The sequence below is a fragment of the Drosophila mojavensis genome, unplaced genomic scaffold (assembly GCF_018153725.1).
Source record: "Drosophila mojavensis isolate 15081-1352.22 unplaced genomic scaffold, ASM1815372v1 contig_74, whole genome shotgun sequence".
In the NCBI taxonomy this organism is placed as follows: Eukaryota; Metazoa; Arthropoda; class Insecta; order Diptera; family Drosophilidae; genus Drosophila; species Drosophila mojavensis.
The window spans coordinates 19,108,503-19,127,568 of record NW_025318899.1 but is presented as its reverse complement, the minus strand read 5'-3'; the positions used below and the strand labels follow the sequence as shown (position 1 = coordinate 19,127,568).

The 19,066-nt window shown below is 37.2% G+C and overlaps 2 protein-coding genes across 2 annotated transcripts in view; both read left to right on the top strand.

Moving 5' to 3' along the window:
* LOC6582959 (frizzled) overlaps positions 1-19,066 on the top strand; it is a 119,762-nt gene that overhangs the window by 52,881 nt on the left and 47,815 nt on the right. Inside the window, exons 3-4 of the mRNA XM_002008604.4 lie at positions 440-634; positions 728-953. Of these exons, the coding sequence (XP_002008640.2) occupies positions 440-634; positions 728-953 (421 nt within the window). The remainder of the gene's footprint in view (positions 1-439; positions 635-727; positions 954-19,066) is intronic.
* LOC26528291 (uncharacterized histidine-rich protein DDB_G0274557) lies at positions 16,509-17,034 on the top strand. Its single transcript, XM_032731220.2, has one exon. The coding sequence runs from the start codon at positions 16,602-16,604 to the stop codon at positions 16,890-16,892; it is 291 nt and encodes a 96-aa protein (XP_032587111.1). The 5' UTR covers positions 16,509-16,601; the 3' UTR covers positions 16,893-17,034.

Here is a 19,066-nt window from a genome sequence, read left to right as displayed (position 1 = left end):
TGTGTGCAGCTCTCCACTCGATGTGAAATTAAGCCTTATAGCATTATTAAATATATATATGTATATACCAGCTCTACTTTGTATATAAATGCCTGGGCTAGCCAAGGACTTGGCTGTAGTCTCATTAGGGCCAACTCGTTTAGCCAGAAACATGAGCGCCAAATGAGCTCAGATCAAATAAATTGCACAACAATCAGCTAATGTGTAGTGCCTAATGACCAAGTCTTAAGATACTAGCACAGCCTCAACTCCCCCCTCTCCCTTCAGCTCCTGCCCCTGCTCCTGTCCCAGTCCCTGCCTAATGCATTTTTAAGTCCGTTGGCAATCAAATGAACGCAGCGGCATCTTCTCTTGCTTATATTCATATAATTGCCAAGTGAATTAATTGTAAAACTCAAAATTAATATGTTTATTTAATTCTCTTGATTTTACCGGACAGGTGCTCACCTTTCTGATAGACTCGTCCCGCTTTCGCTATCCCGAGCGAGCGATTGTCTTTCTGGCCGTCTGCTATTTGGTCGTCGGCTGTGCCTATGTGGCCGGATTGGGTGCGGGCGATTCGGTGTCGTGTCGTGAGCCATTTCCGCCGCCAGTGAAGCTGGGACGGCTGCAGATGATGTCCACCATAACGCAGGTAAGTGTGGAGCAGGTGAAATGAATTTCATTTTTTATTAACCAAATTTCTTCTATACTCCTCCCTCTGTCTCGCTCCCTCACTCGCCTACAGGGTCATCGGCAGACAACCTCCTGCACGGTTTTATTCATGGCATTGTATTTCTGTTGCATGGCCGCCTTTGCCTGGTGGTCATGTTTGGCTTTTGCGTGGTTCCTGGCCGCCGGACTTAAATGGGGCCACGAGGCAATTGAAAATAAATCTCATTTATTCCATTTGGTTGCCTGGGCGGTGCCCGCACTTCAAACCATATCCGTGCTGGCTCTGGCCAAAGTTGAAGGTAAGTGCGTCATCCATTGGCTTATTATTAATCTCATAAGACAAATAGCGCGAGCAAGAGCGAGACAGCTATCGAGTTACCGGAAGGCGACGAGTAGGGGAACGACATTGAACTTTAACCTGCGTAGTCCACTTGAGGCATATTATAAATTACCAGCACTTAATAGTAGATACACAAACTAACTAAGCCCCAAAGGCAATGCGGTCCCCGCTTTAACCACAGCAACAGCGCCAGCCGTCATTCAGTGCTCATCATGTAAGACGAAACCGTCATTAGACATCATTTTGTGGCATTAACTGTATCTGTTTCGATGCTGCAAAGCCCCGAAATACAAACCAAAAGAACCTTAAGAGCAGCAAAATTAGTGGCTGAAAATGAGAAAATAGTAAACAAAATTTTGAGATTTAAAAAGTCGAAAAAATATTCCAAAAATGATTATGAAAATATTAAAAGTACGTTTTATATTATGATAATATTTTTAAATGTGTTTTGCAATAATATGCATTTTATATATAATATTTATGAATAATTTTTTATTAGCATATCAAAATAATCAATATTGATTATGAGTAGAAATTTAACAAAAATTATTTTGTAATCAATTAATAATAATTTTTTTTTTATTTCTATTTTATTCACTATTTTTTATTTTTATTATTATTTATTTATTAATTTAATATTTTATTTTAATAGTTATTTATAATTAATGTTATTTATTATTATTTATTTGTATTATTTATCAAACTTTTTTATTATATTTAATTTATATTTAATTATTTTAAATTCTGTATTTAATATTATTTTTATTTAATTTTTTTACTATTTTTTTTATTACTTAACTTTAATTATTAAATCTATTTGAACTAGTATTTTTTATTTATATAAATAGTTTTTAATTTACTTATTTATTCATATTATATACATATTTTACAAGTTTTTCATTTCGGTAAAATCATTTTTTTTTTTTTTCATAAATTGAAGTTTTTGTCCCATCGTACTTGGTCTTAGCAGACGGTGCGTGCCGCCCGTTTCACAGTCATTTTGTGGTTCATTTAAAAACGAGCTGAGCAGCCGGAAAGTTGATGTCCGCGATTTCTAAGCAATTTAATGACCTACGTGGTCGAAAGCCGACACGAAATAAATCTTGGCCAAGAAATGTAAAACAAAATGGTTGCTAAAATGGTCACGTTAAAGTGCCGTAAAAAAGCCAAATATATATCTATTTTTTATGTGCTTACCTTTTAGCTAGCTGATTCTGTGGGGCCGATGCGGGCAGAGTAACTCGAGCATCGTTGCTTAGCGGCTGCCTGCTTGCTCTTAGCTTTTGCTTATGTTTTTTATTATTTTTCCTGGAGAGCCGTTCACATTTTTGGTCTTAATTAGATTGCGGCTTAATGACTCAATTGTGTTTGGCATTTGGGCGCATTAGAATTTAGCGCAGCTGAGAAGATGTCGTTGTGGCTGCTAAAACAGAAGCTGAAGCTGATGCCCCACACACACAAACACACAGATATATATATATATGTATAACCGCCTCCTCCGCTTCCTCTTCTTCCTCCTACTGCTCTTATCCCTTGTTAATTTCCAATGCGAATGCGTATTCGGGCAGTAATTAAATACAGCACACCACATGATTATGGCTTGTTAGGCAAATCCAATGAAAATGGAGAGCACTCTGGGCTGCTGCTTCTGGATGCCCACTTACGGCCAAATATATTGAACATTAACTGCCTGCCTGCCTGTCCGCTGTAACTGTCGAATGTAAAGTGAGCGAGCATTTGGCACCGGCTTAACACACGATAATTGCCATCAATGCTGACGGAATGGGCAACGGGACGAGAACTACTCGCAAAGCCAACTTAAACTGAGCGCATTGCTAAGGCTCTAATTCACGAATGAGTTCCGCTCTTTAACTGAGGGCAATCAGTTGCATTTAATAGGTAGACGGAGAATTGCTGAAATTGAAAATGGCATTTGGGTGGGCAATGTGGAACAGAGAAAGCATTTTGTATATTTTTACATTTTTCATTTATTTTAAATTGTTTGCTGTCTTTGAGTAATTATTGTGATTGATATATGTGATTGCTGCTAGGAGTGGCCTCTTTTATAGGCAGAGGGAGAGGTGTGTGGGAAATATACATAATCCTTTCTTTTGCCTCTCGATTAGTCATACATTGGCTCTCTGACCTTGAAACTAATTTATAGAGCAGCTGCACTGAGCTCTATATAGAATTCTTTGACTCGAAGAGTGTGCATTTAGCTCTCACTTAGTCGAATCGTGTGTAAAAACTAACTCAGAGAGAAAGACTTTGGCAGTGAGTTTAATTTTGAGCGGGTTGCTAGATCTATATAAAGGCATGATAGCTGTCACACCTATTCAGTCCTATTTCTAATTTACTTGTGGGCAGTCGTGCAGAGCTCCTCCTCTACTCTGTTTGGTAAATATTTGCATTATTATTAATCTCAAGTATTAAAAATAATTATTGTACTTATATTCGTAAGTATTGTTTAAGATAATCATCGTTGTGCTAATAATAAATGTATTATTATTAAGTCAACATTGCACAATATTTACGGCATAAATAGGAATCAAGATAATAATTATTGGATAATTGTTAATTTCATGGTATTAAGATTAAGGTATTAATAAAATTATCTTATCATAATAATCATAATTATGCATAATTAATTCAGTCAGGTCTTATCTGCTGGAATAGTTAATGTTTTTCCATTACTTTTCATTTGATATTTGTAATAATAATAATTATATATAGTATATACAATATTTATTTTCAAGTGATATACAGGGAAGGATTAAGTTTTTCAAATGTCCATATAAAATTACACATTTTGACAACTTTCCCATGAAATATGAATCCATTTCGTAATGGAAAATTAATACCCATATTTATCCGGCTTTCATTTTGCAAATACCTTTGCATTATGTTATATTTCTTATCTTTGTGGATATGCACATACACGAATGTCTCTAAAAAAAAAAAAAAAAAAAAAAAAAAAAAACGAGCTCACAGCAATTTCGCAAGTGCTGTGCAAATACAATCAAATATTTCCACTTAAACAGGCTTTCCTGCCACGCCCCCTCTTATCGCAGCCCACATTACACTACTCATATAGCAATGCAGAGAGTCGCTAATGCATGCAAAATGGCAAAAGCCATAAAAAACATATGTTCGCAATATACGAAAGAGAGGGAAAAAAATAAATAAAAGATGGAAAACATTAACAACGAGCTGAAACGATTTATGAAAATCTTTTGCCAATGACTTAATGCACTGGGCACAGTGGGCTGCAAAGGGGGCTGCGGCCGACAAATGTCTTTGGCACTCCTTAAGAGACACACAAGTATCAGAGAGAGAGAGAGAGAGAGAAAGAGGCAGATACAACGTAACGGTAAAAGGCAAAGGCAGCCCATTCAGAAACCATTCAGCGACAATTAATGTTAAATTTAAAAATACATTATTTTAATGTGTCGTCAGCTGGTTGAGAGCTGTTGCCGTTGCCGTTGCCCAAGAGGCGACGATGATGGCGTTCCGTAAACAGTGCCAGCCAACAGTTAGCAGCCAGCCGGTAGTCAGTCAGCCCAGCAGCTACCATCTTCGAGCTACTACCAACTTTGCCTAGAGCCTCGCCGCCTTTGGTTACGTGCATTGAATTTGTAATTTGCGCACGTTCGCAGCAAACATTGAATAATGCTCACAGATACGAACTCTCTCTCTCTCACACACGCTCTACCTTTCTCTTGCCAGCACTTTTGGTTAAGTAAATAAACGTTATGGCGACAGACCCTGAGCTGGGGACACATCAATTTGTATTGACTGTGCAACGCGTTGGCAGCTCATTTGATGGAGTTGCCATTTTGGAACAGAGGCAAAGGCCTATGAATCACCTGCAGAAATGTATATTCTCACTATCTCTCTCTCTCTCACACACACAAAGATTTCAATGCAAAAAGCTAATATTTAATTTATGCTAAATGACAATCTGTATGTATGTGTGGCATATCAAGCAATGTTCGATTCTTGCGCTCAGCTCTTGGATTAGTTTTCAACAGGATCTACCTTAAAGTCTATTAAACGTATTAAAAATATATATAGTCAAATTATGTAAGAAAATAAGCTTAAGGCATTTTAAGTAAATATCCAGCCGCAATAAGCCTGGTCAACAGTTGGATTTCAAGTTCTTAACAATTTTATTATTTTATGCTCCGTCTTTTGCCTTTTACGCTTGTTAAAAAGACGAAAGAAATATAAATCCATCTGTGACACAAAAATATGTAAATTAACAACAAGACGCAGAGGCGAATGAATGTGACTGAAAGTGAGACAGACAAAGAGAGAATGAGAGAAAGAGAGAGGAGAGCGGAACAGAGGTTTTTCCTCTGTAGCCAGTGAAAGAAAAGAAAATTAACAATTTGTTGCGCTTTTGCAATTTATATGCTGCAAGACAAAGTCGTGTTCCAGTTTGAGTTGTCTCTTTGGCAGGGCTGCGTATACCCTGTAGGCCAATGTTGAAGAGGGAGTATGCATGAATGTGCCTCATAAAAGAATTGTAATTTTTGCGCTGTTTGCCTAGGGTATCTCGGAGCTGTATCTACCAGTTCTTTCGCTTGTACGTTTTTCTTCATTTGTCAAGCTATTATCATAGAGTAGAGGGAAAGGGAAAGAGAGAGAGAGAAAGAGGGAGTGAGAGAGCTGGAAAAATAATATAACCGACTAGCAGCTATGGAATTAACATAATTTATCCGAGGCCTGGCCAGTTGCAAGGCGACTTCTGGGACTTGGCTGAAGTCTGGCATTGCATTTGGCGAGCGGGCAGCTCAACGACGGCGACGACGACGACGACGACGACTTATTGAGTGGCATAAAAAAAAAGCTGCATATGAATGATTTATGATGTGGCGGGGCTGGGCAATTCGACAGTAGCTGGAGCCAAGATCAGCTGCACTAATGCATTGCGTCAGCAGAAATTTGCTAGGCAGCACTTTGTTAGCAGGAAATGGCTCAAGAGACGCGCACAAAATATCCCTGCTGCTCGAAAATCTAATAATCGGAGCAAATATAATCAAATGCTGAAAGCTGAGAATTTCACAAACGCTTTTCCCGTACAATTTCGAAGTAATCTTCTGCACGATGGCAAAGCAAATGAATGAATTTCGCAATAAGCGAGAGACAGAGCAAGCGAATGTAATGAAATGCCAGGCGAATCGCAAAACAAAGGAGCAGCAGGAGCTGGAGGCACATGGCACATGGCACATGCAGGTCACATACTACATGACTAGTTCACAGAACGATTGAGCAAGAAACCGTACTGCTCCTGCTCCTACTCCTCCTCCACCTCACTAGCTGCAAAGTATTCGTGGCTGCATAGGGGAAAAATATATATGAATAGCTGAACAAGTAACGTATGGGAAGGTAAATGAATAACGCAATGGATAATTAACAGTACTTTGAGGGATTCACGATGGAGAGCTTTATAAATAAATAGAAAAAAAATATATATATATAAATTAGTTACAACTATTTAAAGTTCTTTTTTAAATACTAATATTTTAAAATATTAAACAAAAATCTAACAACTTATTAGGTGTTATAATCATTATTTTAATATTTTTATAAATATTAAAAATTAAAAAAAAAATTTATTAAATATTAATTTATTTAATAGACATATATAATACACATTTTAAATGCTTTTTAAATTGCAGAAATATAATTAATTTTTTTTTTATACAAACCATTTAAAAAATTAATTTAATTAATATATATTAAATAATAAAACTAAAATACGAAAAATATTAAATATTTGATAGACAATTTAAAATATTTTTTAATTGAATGTACTCACAAATTTTCTTAAAAAAAAAAAATAATAATAATAATAATAATAATTAAATAGGTAATATATCTTTTTAACAAACGATCTATGACTATATAATAATAAAAGTATTTGAAATTTTGGAAATAGTGAAGTTCAATTTATCAATCTTAGTAAATTTAGAGTGACCATACGAAGCACTTATAGACTGACCATATTGCCGGATTTGAAATTAAAAAAAAAAAAAAAAAAAAAATAAATTCTCAAGAGCAAAAGCAAAATTGAAACTCAAATAAAAGGGCAAAATTAACAAAGTTGCCAGTTGGCCAAGAGCTCTTGACCAACAAGCAGGACAACAACAGCAGCAGCAACAGCAACGATTGCAGCAACTTCAGCTTACAGTGGCAGCAACAACAACAGCAACGGCAACAATATGCGCCGTGGCATGCGGCAAAAGTTACGCGCACTTTGACGCGTAAAACCGGTAGCTAAAATGGCTGCCAACGACTGCGACGACTGGCGACAACAAAAAGCGTGAAGCGTGCGTGAGTTGCCAGCAGCAGCAGCAACAACAGCAGCAGATACGCAGTTGGAGATACAGCAATGTTGTAGCTACACTTGGCTACATGCGGTACACACGGCTAGATGTTGCGATTGGCGTGGCTTCTGTTCAGTTTCAGCTTCAGTTTTCAAACAAACTAGCTTTTGTTGTTGTTGCTGTTGTCATTAGTGCTGCTGCTGCTGCTGCTGTTGTCGTTGACATTGTTGTCGCTATATCTTCGATTACGTTTACAATTTGCCTCTTGTCTAACACTCTGCATAAGGGTATTCACGATAAAGCTAAATGCGTCTATACGCATATCTAAATTCGATGTGGTTAGAGCATCTGCAGTTCGACTATAGTCAATATTGCGGAGCACTTTTGTATGGCTTTTTTTAGGTCCACCTTTGTGCGGCTTCTGTATCTACATGAATTTTTTCATAGCTTTTTTCCTCTTGCAGATTATTTGTTTGATTACAATTTCATATGTTTGTTTTAGACAAAGGCATTGAGTAAAGTCTGTGGCTATGTGTGGCAGAAAGTGTTTCATTCCTGATTTAGGAGACTGTTGCCAATTTGTTTGTGCAAATACTGATATTCCATTATTTGTTGAAAATGAAATCAAATAGAATTGTGTTTTATATTTATTGAATACATGAATATTAATTCAAGGAGTAAATGGAATGACAGGAGCAGAAGTATGAGTAGAGTAGTTGAATTTATAGCATGACACATTAGTATGTATGAAATAGTAGAAGTAAACATCTGGTAAAAGGGTCAAATTGGTTGTGGAATATGATGAATAATAATATGTGGAATTTAATACTGAAAACTAAAGCTGGTCTTGCCAGTAGTAGTAGTAGTAGTAGTAGGAATATAATGAAATAGTAGTTGTAGAATTATGAAAAGTAGTAGTAAACGTAGCTTATATTGGAAGTAGACATACGAGTAGTAGTAAGAGTAAGAGGAGTATCAGATGTTTTAAAAGAGAAGAAGCAATAGTAGTGGAGATAGTAAAAAGTAGTAGGAAGAGTAATGAGAAAAGAAGTTGTTATAAGTAATACCTATGAGTAGTAAGAAATGTAAAAGAAGTTGTAGAAAGAGTTGTACAAAAAGTAGTAGAAATAGTAGTAGTAAAAGTAAAAAATAGTAAGAAGAGCTATGAGAAGAGAAGTAGTAATAGGAGTAGTGCTAGTGGTTGTATTAAAAGTACCACTAATATTACTAGTAGTAATAGCAGCATTAGTAGCAATAGTAGTAGTAGTATTACTAAACGAAGTAATCGTAGCAGTTGGAATATTTATAGCAAAAAGAACAGCAACCCATTTCCACTTACATACTTTTTTCTCCAATAATTTTATAGCGTATCTTCTATTTATTTTACTTTAATTAGTTTTTTGCCCTGGGCTATATTTTTAATAAGTTTCCATAATTGTTTACTTAAGTTATTTGTGGCTGCTGCCATTGAGCTTCAGCCTTGATTCAACATCACAAATTTTGGCATCCACAATAATTATATAGAACAAAAAAAGATTTTCAAATAGCGGTTGCTATCATTAGGAGGGTCTCAAGATGTCGGCACTGGGTGTCCACTAATTAGTGGCAATTAAATTCATTAATTCAAATTAATATAATTTGAGAGAGCGCGAAAAAAAAAAGAATGTAAAGAACTCAGACCTAGGCAAATGACAGAAAGGCTTTTCGCGCTACACTTCTGCAGCTTCTTCTTCTTCATATTATTTTGGTTTTTGTTAAATGCGACCCAAGGGCAAAAGACCCAACCGTAAGCTGCGACCCGGACAGACCAGGCCAATGACCAGAAGGAAACAATGCCGCAAAGTGTGAAAAGCAATGTTAATGATGCTACATCTAAGAGCCCCGAACAGAACAGACAGAGACTAATGAATGTGCTGCAGGTCGCTAAAAACAAGCTGTAAGTGTCCGATACAGAAAAATTACTCAGCTTTAAGATGTAGTTAAATGATTGGACGTTAGAGGTCTAAGGAGAATAGAACCGAGTGTAGTAGGAGCAAAGGCAACATGATGAATAGTAGTAGAAATAAAAGTATTAGTAGAAGTCGATGTTTAAGTCAAAGTCACAGAGATTAGAATAGAGGCACGTACAATTTAAATAGTAGCAGTGCAGGTATTAGAAATGGGAGTAGCAGTAGAGTTACGTGTGGTAGAATAGAAGTAGTATTACATATTAAATTTACATTTAAAAATCAGTAACAATATTTATATATTTATATTTATATTTAATATCAGTAAATATATTTTGACTTTTATATTTTTGGTGATTGAAATTTAATGAAACAATACCCTCACATACGTGCACTCTAGAGCTGTTAGAGCTCTAATAGAATCGAACATTAAAGTCACATAAATGTATTTTGGGAACATTCTCGCTTCTCGCTCAAATTATTACCACATTTTGGTATTTGTCTACCATACGAGAGGCGGTTGCTGTAGCGGCGACTGTGGCGGAGGCGGCTTATCGGCTTGCTGCTTGGTGGCGCCTCATGCTGTGCTGTTTATTTCTAATATCCTGCCGCCGTTGGCGACAATAAACACGCCCACATTGAATGCCTTTCGGAGCATCTCACATAAAGCCCATAAAGCGCAGCGGTTGTTGCTGTCATTAAAATCTCTTCTTCTTCTTCGTGTTTGGTTTCTTTTTTTGTTCATTTTTCTCTGTGTGGCAGGTTTATGCGCGTATCGAGTAGAGGCCTATCCTTCGATGTGGGCAATTCAAGCGCTTCCTGTGGCGCTGCCAGCACCTTTAACCCCTGATTGCCCCAGACCAAGCAAGCTTCGAGCACTTATAAGACATTCAAAGGGCTTTTGCCCTGAAAACTTCTCCCCTTTGTCTAATTTGATAAAATGCGAGAGACGAAGCCAGCGAATCTTTTGGCATGTTTCTTTTTTTTTTTTTTTTTTTTTCTTTCGTTTCGGGCGTGTAAATTGCCTTTTTCCTTTTGTATAAAGGGAGGCGTGGCATGTTGTACTATGCAAAGTGCTGAAATCGCTGGCGGGCTAGGGATTTCACTCGATTTCAATTGGGCGAGCCTCAAAGAATATTCGAACTCTTCTTAATTACGAGAACTAAAACACTTTTTCTTCAGCTGCAGCTGCAGCTGCAGCCATGTCGTACGCATTCGCTGTGTGGCTTTCATTATTAGCTTAGGTGAGGAGTCTCACTCGGCAGTTTGCCAGAGCTTTTGTTTAAGCCCACTTCGTCCCGAAAAAAAAAACAAAAAATGAAATTTATTGGCACAACTTCCGAAAACGAGCAAAGTTTTTGCGCCAGGCCAACACCTTTCGCATGTTACGGGCATGAAAAACTGCTCAAAGTTTTTCGCCTGGCATTTTTGCATGACGCGTTGAATTGTTTTAGCCGCTGCCGTTGCTACCTGCTGCCTGCTGCACAAAAGGTAATGGGTTAATTAAGGTTTTTGCCACACCAAACTGATCGCTGACTGCATTGTGTGTGGGTTAATTACGTAGCATGAAATGTATGAAAAGTGCAACTAAATTGATTACAAATTGCAAAAGTTATGGACGGGCGAATGGTCAATGACGTTGATGTTTGAAAGGAAAGTGAGGTTAAGTTACAGCATAATTGAGGTTAAGGTGAGCGAACGCTCTACGGTGTGTGCATGAAAGGAAAATTTTAATTGAAATTGAACAAGTGAGTGGGATGTAAGGCAGAAGTTCTTGAGTGAAAGCAAATTGTGAGAAAGAAGAACCGAGCAAAAATGGTACAGATTTAGTATTTTTAGTATTTTTTATTGACTGAAATTATAGGTAGAAAACTCTAGAATAAATAAATAAAATACCATAATATTTTTAGTATATTTCTATCGAGTCTTACTTTTAAATCTTTTTTTTTTTTTTTCTCATATTCAAATTGACTTGAATCTATTTGAAATTGTACAAAATTTTCTAAATTGATGGACTTCTGGTTTTGCTTTCGCCTTGGCCGTTGAATGGCCGGCGACAAATTATGTACAACATCCGACAATTGTGGATTGTGCGATAGCATCGTATCATGGTCATGCTTATAAACGCATCAAGAAATCAGGGAAAAAAGCGAAGCAAAATCATTGGTTATTGTTAATTTATTTCCTTTTTGGCTTTAGAATTTTATTTTATTGACTTTTGCTTTGGCACGCCGTCGAACTGTGTGCGGACTGTGCGGACTCTACGGATGTGGCGTTTCCGTTTGCCGCATGTGCCGCACACACGACCTAACGAACTGACGACGGACAGCCACCCACAACAGAGTCGAGCAGAGCCGCAGAGCGGGGCCATTGACCATAAAACGGGGCAAGAGTAAGTTATATATATATATATATATATGTATATAGTATATATACAGTACAGTAAACACTGCTCAAAAGGGAACTGGGATCGAGCCTCGATACATTTAGGAAAAGTTTTAAGCGCCTTGGCCGTTGGCTTGTAATGAACTTTTATTTGCATTGTGCAGGGTCAGAGTGAGAGAAAGAGAGAGAGAGAGATAGAGAGGCAGAGCAGACAAGTGTGGCATCACATTCTTGTGCTCAACTCAATACATAAGTCGATACACTTGCCGCCCATTTCAATTCATTCATTTAGGCCATAAAGCGAGCGGCCCTCATGTGCGGCCAAGATGTCCTCGACTTAGGCTCTGTTATGGCAGGAGTGCTGACTCTGGCAGGAGGAGGGGCATGGAACAAGACCACCCCCAAATCGATTTATGGGCATTTCCGGGTTGAAATCACTTAAAAGAACAGAAACGGGGTAGGCCGCTTGTTAGCTACACAACACTCAGAGCGATGCCTTTTGTGCCCTCCGGCTCCGGCTCCGGCTCCTGCTCGTCCTCGGGCTTAGGGATCGCATTCATATGCACGCATGCCTCGGTCTCTTTGTATTTGAGTGTGCAAAACAAAAAATTTGCGCAAATTTGTTAGCTTTATAAAATAAATATGGCTGTCTTGAATTTTGCTTGACTTTGGGGGGTTTGTTTTGCGACGCTTTTGACTCGCACAATCTACTTAGGACACAATGATTGCTGATGCCCTTTCAAAAGATTCGCCATCTGCGGTTTGTATATCTTTTTTTTTTGGTGAGTCATCTATAGTTTGTCATAGACCAAATATAAGAGGAGAGTCTCTTTCTTCATTTTTTCGCTCTGATTGAGTTATTGTTATCGCACTAATGGAAATCGTAATACCGGGACTGAGTTGAATAGATAATTGAATGGGACTCTCACCCTCTTAATTTCAGCTAAAGCCCCTTTTGCTTTTGATGATTTTATCTAAATTGATAATGTGGGCGGAGCACTTAATTAAGCAAATTAGTAACGCGATAGACAGAAGAAATTCCAATTTCATTTGCGAATGCCAAATCAAAGAGGTTTGCTGTTGAAAATTCCGGAATTCAGAAATTCAGGAATTCAACCTGACTAGAATTTTATGGCGAATGCTTTGCAGTTTCGTCTTTTTGATGTCAAGTGCTTATACACATATTTGTCCGCATCATAATTATTTATAGCGTTCTATGACTTGCCCAGTTTCCACACACAAAGTCACAAAGTTTTTATTGCCCGTGTCGCACTTAGCATTAATGCAGTCTAGGCAGTGCCTTTCGTCTACTTGAAACCCATTTGGCACATTGTATTTAACTCAAGTGCCACACAAATATGCGCAGACCGAGCAGGAGCCGAGAGCAAGATGCTGCCCGCAGGAGGAGAAACAGCTGCAGTCCCACTTTGTCAAGGAACCAAATGCTGGGCTTTATAATTTTGATGACTGTCATGTTTACACTTTCAATAAAAATGCTGTTGTCTAATGGGTGGGGCAAGGGGCAGGGGCAGGGGGGGGTGTCGGGACACATTGGGTACTGCCCCCAGCTGTGTCCGGAACTCTGGCCACAATTATGGCCTTTAACCCTTTTGTCAACAACTTGAGTTTATTTGGACTTTATATGCACATGGTCCGGGCGGACTTTTGTCGCCGTCGGGGTATTGCTGTCTGGTTTTTTAGCTGATGCTGGCCAAAAAATGCCTTTAAGCATTGTCATAAGCGAGTTTTCGCAGCTCCCACACCAAACCTGACCACCCACCACCCTACCTCCCTTCCTCCCTCTTTCCCTCCCCTTCGCCATGGCAGCATAATAATTTTATATGGGATTTGGACGACAAATTTTTGCATAGTCAGGCAAGGATGCTTCGGCAAAAGAGCTTTGAACATTTTGTATGGCTTGTTACAGCACGCGAGGGTCCTGCCACTCTTTCGGTCTGTCCGTCTGTCTGTCCTCAATTGCATATAAAATTTGCACTGATTCTTCTGCATGAGTCATGCGCCCCGCCTAGCCAAGCAAAGCTTTTCAATTAACCCCACCGAATATACACACATATATACATATATTTATATATATAAATATCGTATATAGATAAGTATATAAATAAATGTGTTTTTTTTTTCGTATTTGCATTTTTCTGTTGACATTTCATTATGCGTTGACAAATTACCCACCCTCAGTGTTAGGGGTTGCAATGCTGCTTTTATTTTTGCCAACTCACGTAATAAAAATAATAATAATAATAATATTTGGATTTGATTTGGCTTCGCAATCGGACGTAAACTCCCCCCACATAAATCCCGGACGCGTGTTTATAATTTACGATAATTGCGCTGACTTTTGACATTTTCAATTAATTTGAGTTAAGTGGAGTCTAGGGCTCGTATGATTTCAATCCTGGACAGCAACAACAACAGCAACTTTTTCAACAGTTGTCGATATATTAATTAATTAGCCATATTTACGTAGAGCGTTTGGGGCCGAATTGTATGAATTGTATTTGATTTTGTTTGCCCTGCTCAAAGCAAATGGTCGATTGAACTGCTCTGGTTTTTGCTCGACAGCGACAATTTATGGGATTTGAGGCATTTGTTCCTCATAATTGGCTAGATTGAATTGAGCATATTAAGGCTGTGGAAGTCTGGCGGCAGGTGGCCGTTAAAGGCTGTTAAGCTGATTGAGGAATGAAGGAGTTGTGTGAATTATTAAATATTATGACTATATATATTAAAATTAATTAATTCGTATTTAAATAAATGATATTACTATATAGGTAAATATTATAACAATTAGTTCGTATTTATTAATGTAAGAAATTATACCAAAGTAAAGAGCTCTCAGGGTAAAATATATATATATATTTAATATATATAATTAATATTCTATATTTATTATTAAAAATTATAATATATATTATTAGTATTTTATTTTATTTTATTTTATATTTATTTTTGATTATTTTCATAATTCTTTCATTTCTTATCAACTTTTCACCTTGCCTCATATATTTCTGCTTTCTACTACTCACTGTCTTCTAAGCAAATTTCAACTCTTCAGCAAACTCAATTTCCAATTGAATTTTCTTCACTTTACCAGCTAATAAGCCAGCTTGGCTTTGGGTGGAAGAAGAAGAAACTTTGTGAAGTACTTTCCATAAAATCAAATTTATGCATTACCTGCATTGCGCGACATCTATTTCCCATTTCCCCCGGGTGTCTCAGATATTATCGCTCCCATTGGGTTCGACTCACACTTTAAATAGGCATTAAATTGATACAGCAAAAAGTTTGCCACTCTTTTTTTTTTGCAGCTTTTGCTCGCACTTGTCCCTGGCGCCCGTTGCAACCCTCCCAATGGAGTTGCCAGCCCGTCGCGCAGTCTAATCGCTTTATAACTTCTAACGCAGTTTATCTGCGCCGTTGCTCTCGCACGCCCGACCGCCCTCCTGCCCTCTCTCCGGCCGCCACGAAGGGTTCAGCCAGGAAAAGTTATTGTTAAGTCTATGAGAACGTCGCTCGCACGCACTAAGCACTTGATATGACAACGTCCTCACTTTATCCCACCTCCGCCATCCCAACTCCTTCAGCCCTCCAGCACTGCCAGATGCTAAATCTTCCTACAAAGTGTTCACTCTTTCCTTCTGCCTGTCTGCATCTGCATGGATTGTGTATCGCGTGCTTTGTATTCCTCTTTTTTCGCACTTTTTGCGTTGGTCTTTCGGTATTTACAGCATTTCCAGTCTGGCTGGCATTCCCTTTGTCCCGACCCAGCAATGCAGGCGGAAATTATTGTCGGCGACTTCTTGCATTTAGTTTTTATACTACATTTTTACTATACCCTGAGCCCATTGAAAATGCATAAATAGAGCATAATGGATTTTGTAAATATTTAGAAAAATGAGAAAAAATCCGTCTTTATGAAGTATTTTATATTTATTCTTGGGCAAATGAGTTGATTGAGATATATATCTGGATATTTCTAGATATATATCTGGCCTCCGTATTTGCATATTTAATAATGATTATTATAATATTTTTAATAACACTCAAAAGAATAAATACAATATTAATTATGATACATGATGATCATGACAATGGTTGATAAGCTATCGCACCTTATGATAATAATCATAAAGATCATGATAATGCTACAGATAAGGAAGTAGACTATAAACCTGATAATGAAATTGTTTATGAGGATGATAATGAAAGAGATAATAATGGTGAACATAATAATGAGAATGATAAAGAATTCGATTAATGCCGTTAATGACGAATCTTAGGGTATTTCTGAGTCGTTCACACTCCCGACTCTCTCCCTCACTTTTTCTTTACTCCTTTAGCAGATGCCAAAAAGTTTTCCACGCCGCCATACAAAAAGTTGCAACACTTTGTGGCATGTTTTCCATTTTCCTCTCTTTTCGCTTCTTTCGCATTTTCCGTAAGTTTTGTCCGAAGCTTGATTCGTTTTTCTCGTTTTTGCCTTGCGGAAAAAGCGTAAACAGATTTATTTATTTATATATTTATTTACCGCGATTAGTTGGCTACGTTTTTTTTTCTTTTTGCTTTTGTGTCTCCCGCAAATGGCTATTCACATTGGCGGGAGGGAAGTACCCTAACCGGAATAAACTTACTCACCTGGAACACAGATTAGCCCAACCCAAAAGGCGATGAGAAGTGTGTTATTATTTTTACAACTCAATGACTCACATTGATTCACAATAGGCGAAATGGCCGGGCCGATAAGATAACCAACAATTCATGTACATCACCTGCGAATGTTATCAGATAGGCAGCCAACACTTGTCTGCAGGTATATATTGACAATTGCTGTTAGGAGTGGGCACAGTACAATTGTTCAGCTCGTGGAATTAAGAGCTTCAGTTAACAGTAAAGGGAATTTCAAAGAAGTTAAAAGTGAATACAATGCCGCCACCACACCACGACGATCGTCTCTTTGGCATCCACTTGGGCCTGCACTTGGGACACCATCATCAGCACCACGGACACCATGGACCACCACCGCCGCACCACCACCATCATCATCATCATGGACCACCGCCGCCAACGTATGATCATCATCATCACCATCATCATCACGGCCCACCGCATCACGGGCCACCGCATCACGGACCCCCGCATCATGGCCACTATGATCATCATCATGGCCACGTTGAGCATCATCATCATCACGGACCACCACATCATCATTGCTAAATGTTGGAATGAAGAGCAATGGGTCAAAGATGTATCCACACATCCTATCCATTGTGAACTGCCTGTGAAGTGAATTTATATAGTATTTTATATACAAACACGAATTTTATTTATTAAAAAAAAAATATATACAAAAATATAAAATGTGAAACTATTCCATTATTATTTGTAAAAAAACAATAAATAAATAAAATAAATAAGTTAATAACACACTTTATAGTACATGTATATTTATTTAATTCTTATATGAAAAAATAATAATAATATAATATAAAAATAATAATATATTAATTATAATATAAAAAATAATAATATAAACAATAAAATAATCCATTGAAAGGAAAAAAAATAAAATGTAAAATAATAGATAAAAATCCCATCTTGCGTAAAAAAAAAAAAAAAAAAAAAATGGCCATTACACAAATTAGGCATTCAAAATAATAGCAGTTTACTAGACTACTCAGCTTTCAAATATTGCAATTAGTACTTCAAAATAAGTTAAGTTAATAGGTTTACCTATTGCGAAATTATAAAATGCGCAGAAACTTTTGCTCATGACGCATTTAAGAAAGATACAAGATATCTTATCATTTGTTGACTAGTAAAAGCACTAGCAATTAAATAATATATGCTTATATACAAATATATATATGTTTCTCTGTGTGCGTGTAACATTAGTTAAATAATTTAGCTCAATAATGAAGAACAATGAGCCTAACTCCTGCTAACCCCGCCTGAAATCAGCGAATTAGTCGCTGTGACAATTCAATTAGGGTGGACCACGTGTGAACCCCCATGAGCTAATCGCGCACTAAGCGCATAAATATAAATGAAATTACATATCAATGAGCCATACAAATATTGGCCAATTACAAGCCATTAGAACTGTTTGTCGCAAATTGCTAATTAGCTGCAAGCAACAAATGTGTAATTAACTAGTTTTTATACATGAAGAAAAAAATAAAAATACAAATAGCAAAGCAGGGCAACTGTCATAAAATGCAAAGTGTTGGCCATAGAGGCGTGGGACGTTGATTCGACACCTGGAAATATTGGTAATTAAAATTGGCCAGCCCGAGTGTCTAGTCGCTGGTTCGCTCGCTCGCCTCTGACGTTGTCTAATAATGTTGTAAAACATGTTGCTGTTAAATAAAAATGAAATATTCATACGCCCCGAAGGCAGCAGCAGGCGTTCAACTTTATTGACAGACGAAAACCGAAATGAATGGAGAAAAACAAAAATATATTGTAGTATGGTTTATATGGAAACTCTCGATGACAGGCCGCGCTAATGGAATCGGTAGCATTTCTCAATCTGTCCGACTGTCAATTAAATATGAAAATTATTTTTGACCAACCCACCAGACTAGGCTAGGCTTGAAATTTTTCTTTGACAATATCATGCGACAGGCTTCAAATTGAAGGCTGCTAAAATGGATCTAGTCACACACGCACACACTCTCTATCAGTCTCTCTCTTTATAGACAATTAACGTCTCAATTCATAATTGTCATCGTATTTTGGTCGCTCTTAATTTAAAAAAAAAACTTCAATTATTTGATATGCCCACTAATGGAGTTTGAATCCCCCTGTCGCTGTCCAAAAAGCAAACGAGCTTTTGCTATATATCTTAATTGTTATTTGTATTTAATTATACGGCAAGTCAACAGTAAGAAAAAACTTTGCCTGTTTGTTTATAAATAGAAATCCATAAATGAACAGGCAATGAGTTTTGTTTTTTTCGCTGATTAAATAGGAAATTGTTGATGTATTGATGTATTGATTGCGTAAAGCTTTCAAGTTTGACTCTTTTATCGTAAGCCATGGTAAACAAGTTGACCATATCTTATGTGTTTTAAGCTTGTTGTGGCACAAGTTGGCAGCGCCATAAAAATGAATTAGAGATAAGACTGCTTTAAATTATCATGATTTACAATCAATAATGATTTGAGATACGTGTTTTTCGAGGAAGATAAATAAACATAAAATAGGTAATAAATAAATAAACATAAATATCAAATTTTAAAGCTATATATTAATAAAGCTAATGATAAATATGTTGTCATACGGCATAGGTAGAAGTATGCGTAGGTATGAATATAGTTGGAAGTAGAGCAAAACTATCGATAGTAACTTATGCGATAGTTTCGATACTATCTAAGGGGCCAATGATA

What these genes read in the sequence shown, in the direction of transcription:
- LOC26528291 (XM_032731220.2), top strand. Translation starts at nt 16,602, where the DNA reads ATGCCGCCACCACACCACGACGATCGTCTCTTTGGCATCCACTTGGGC.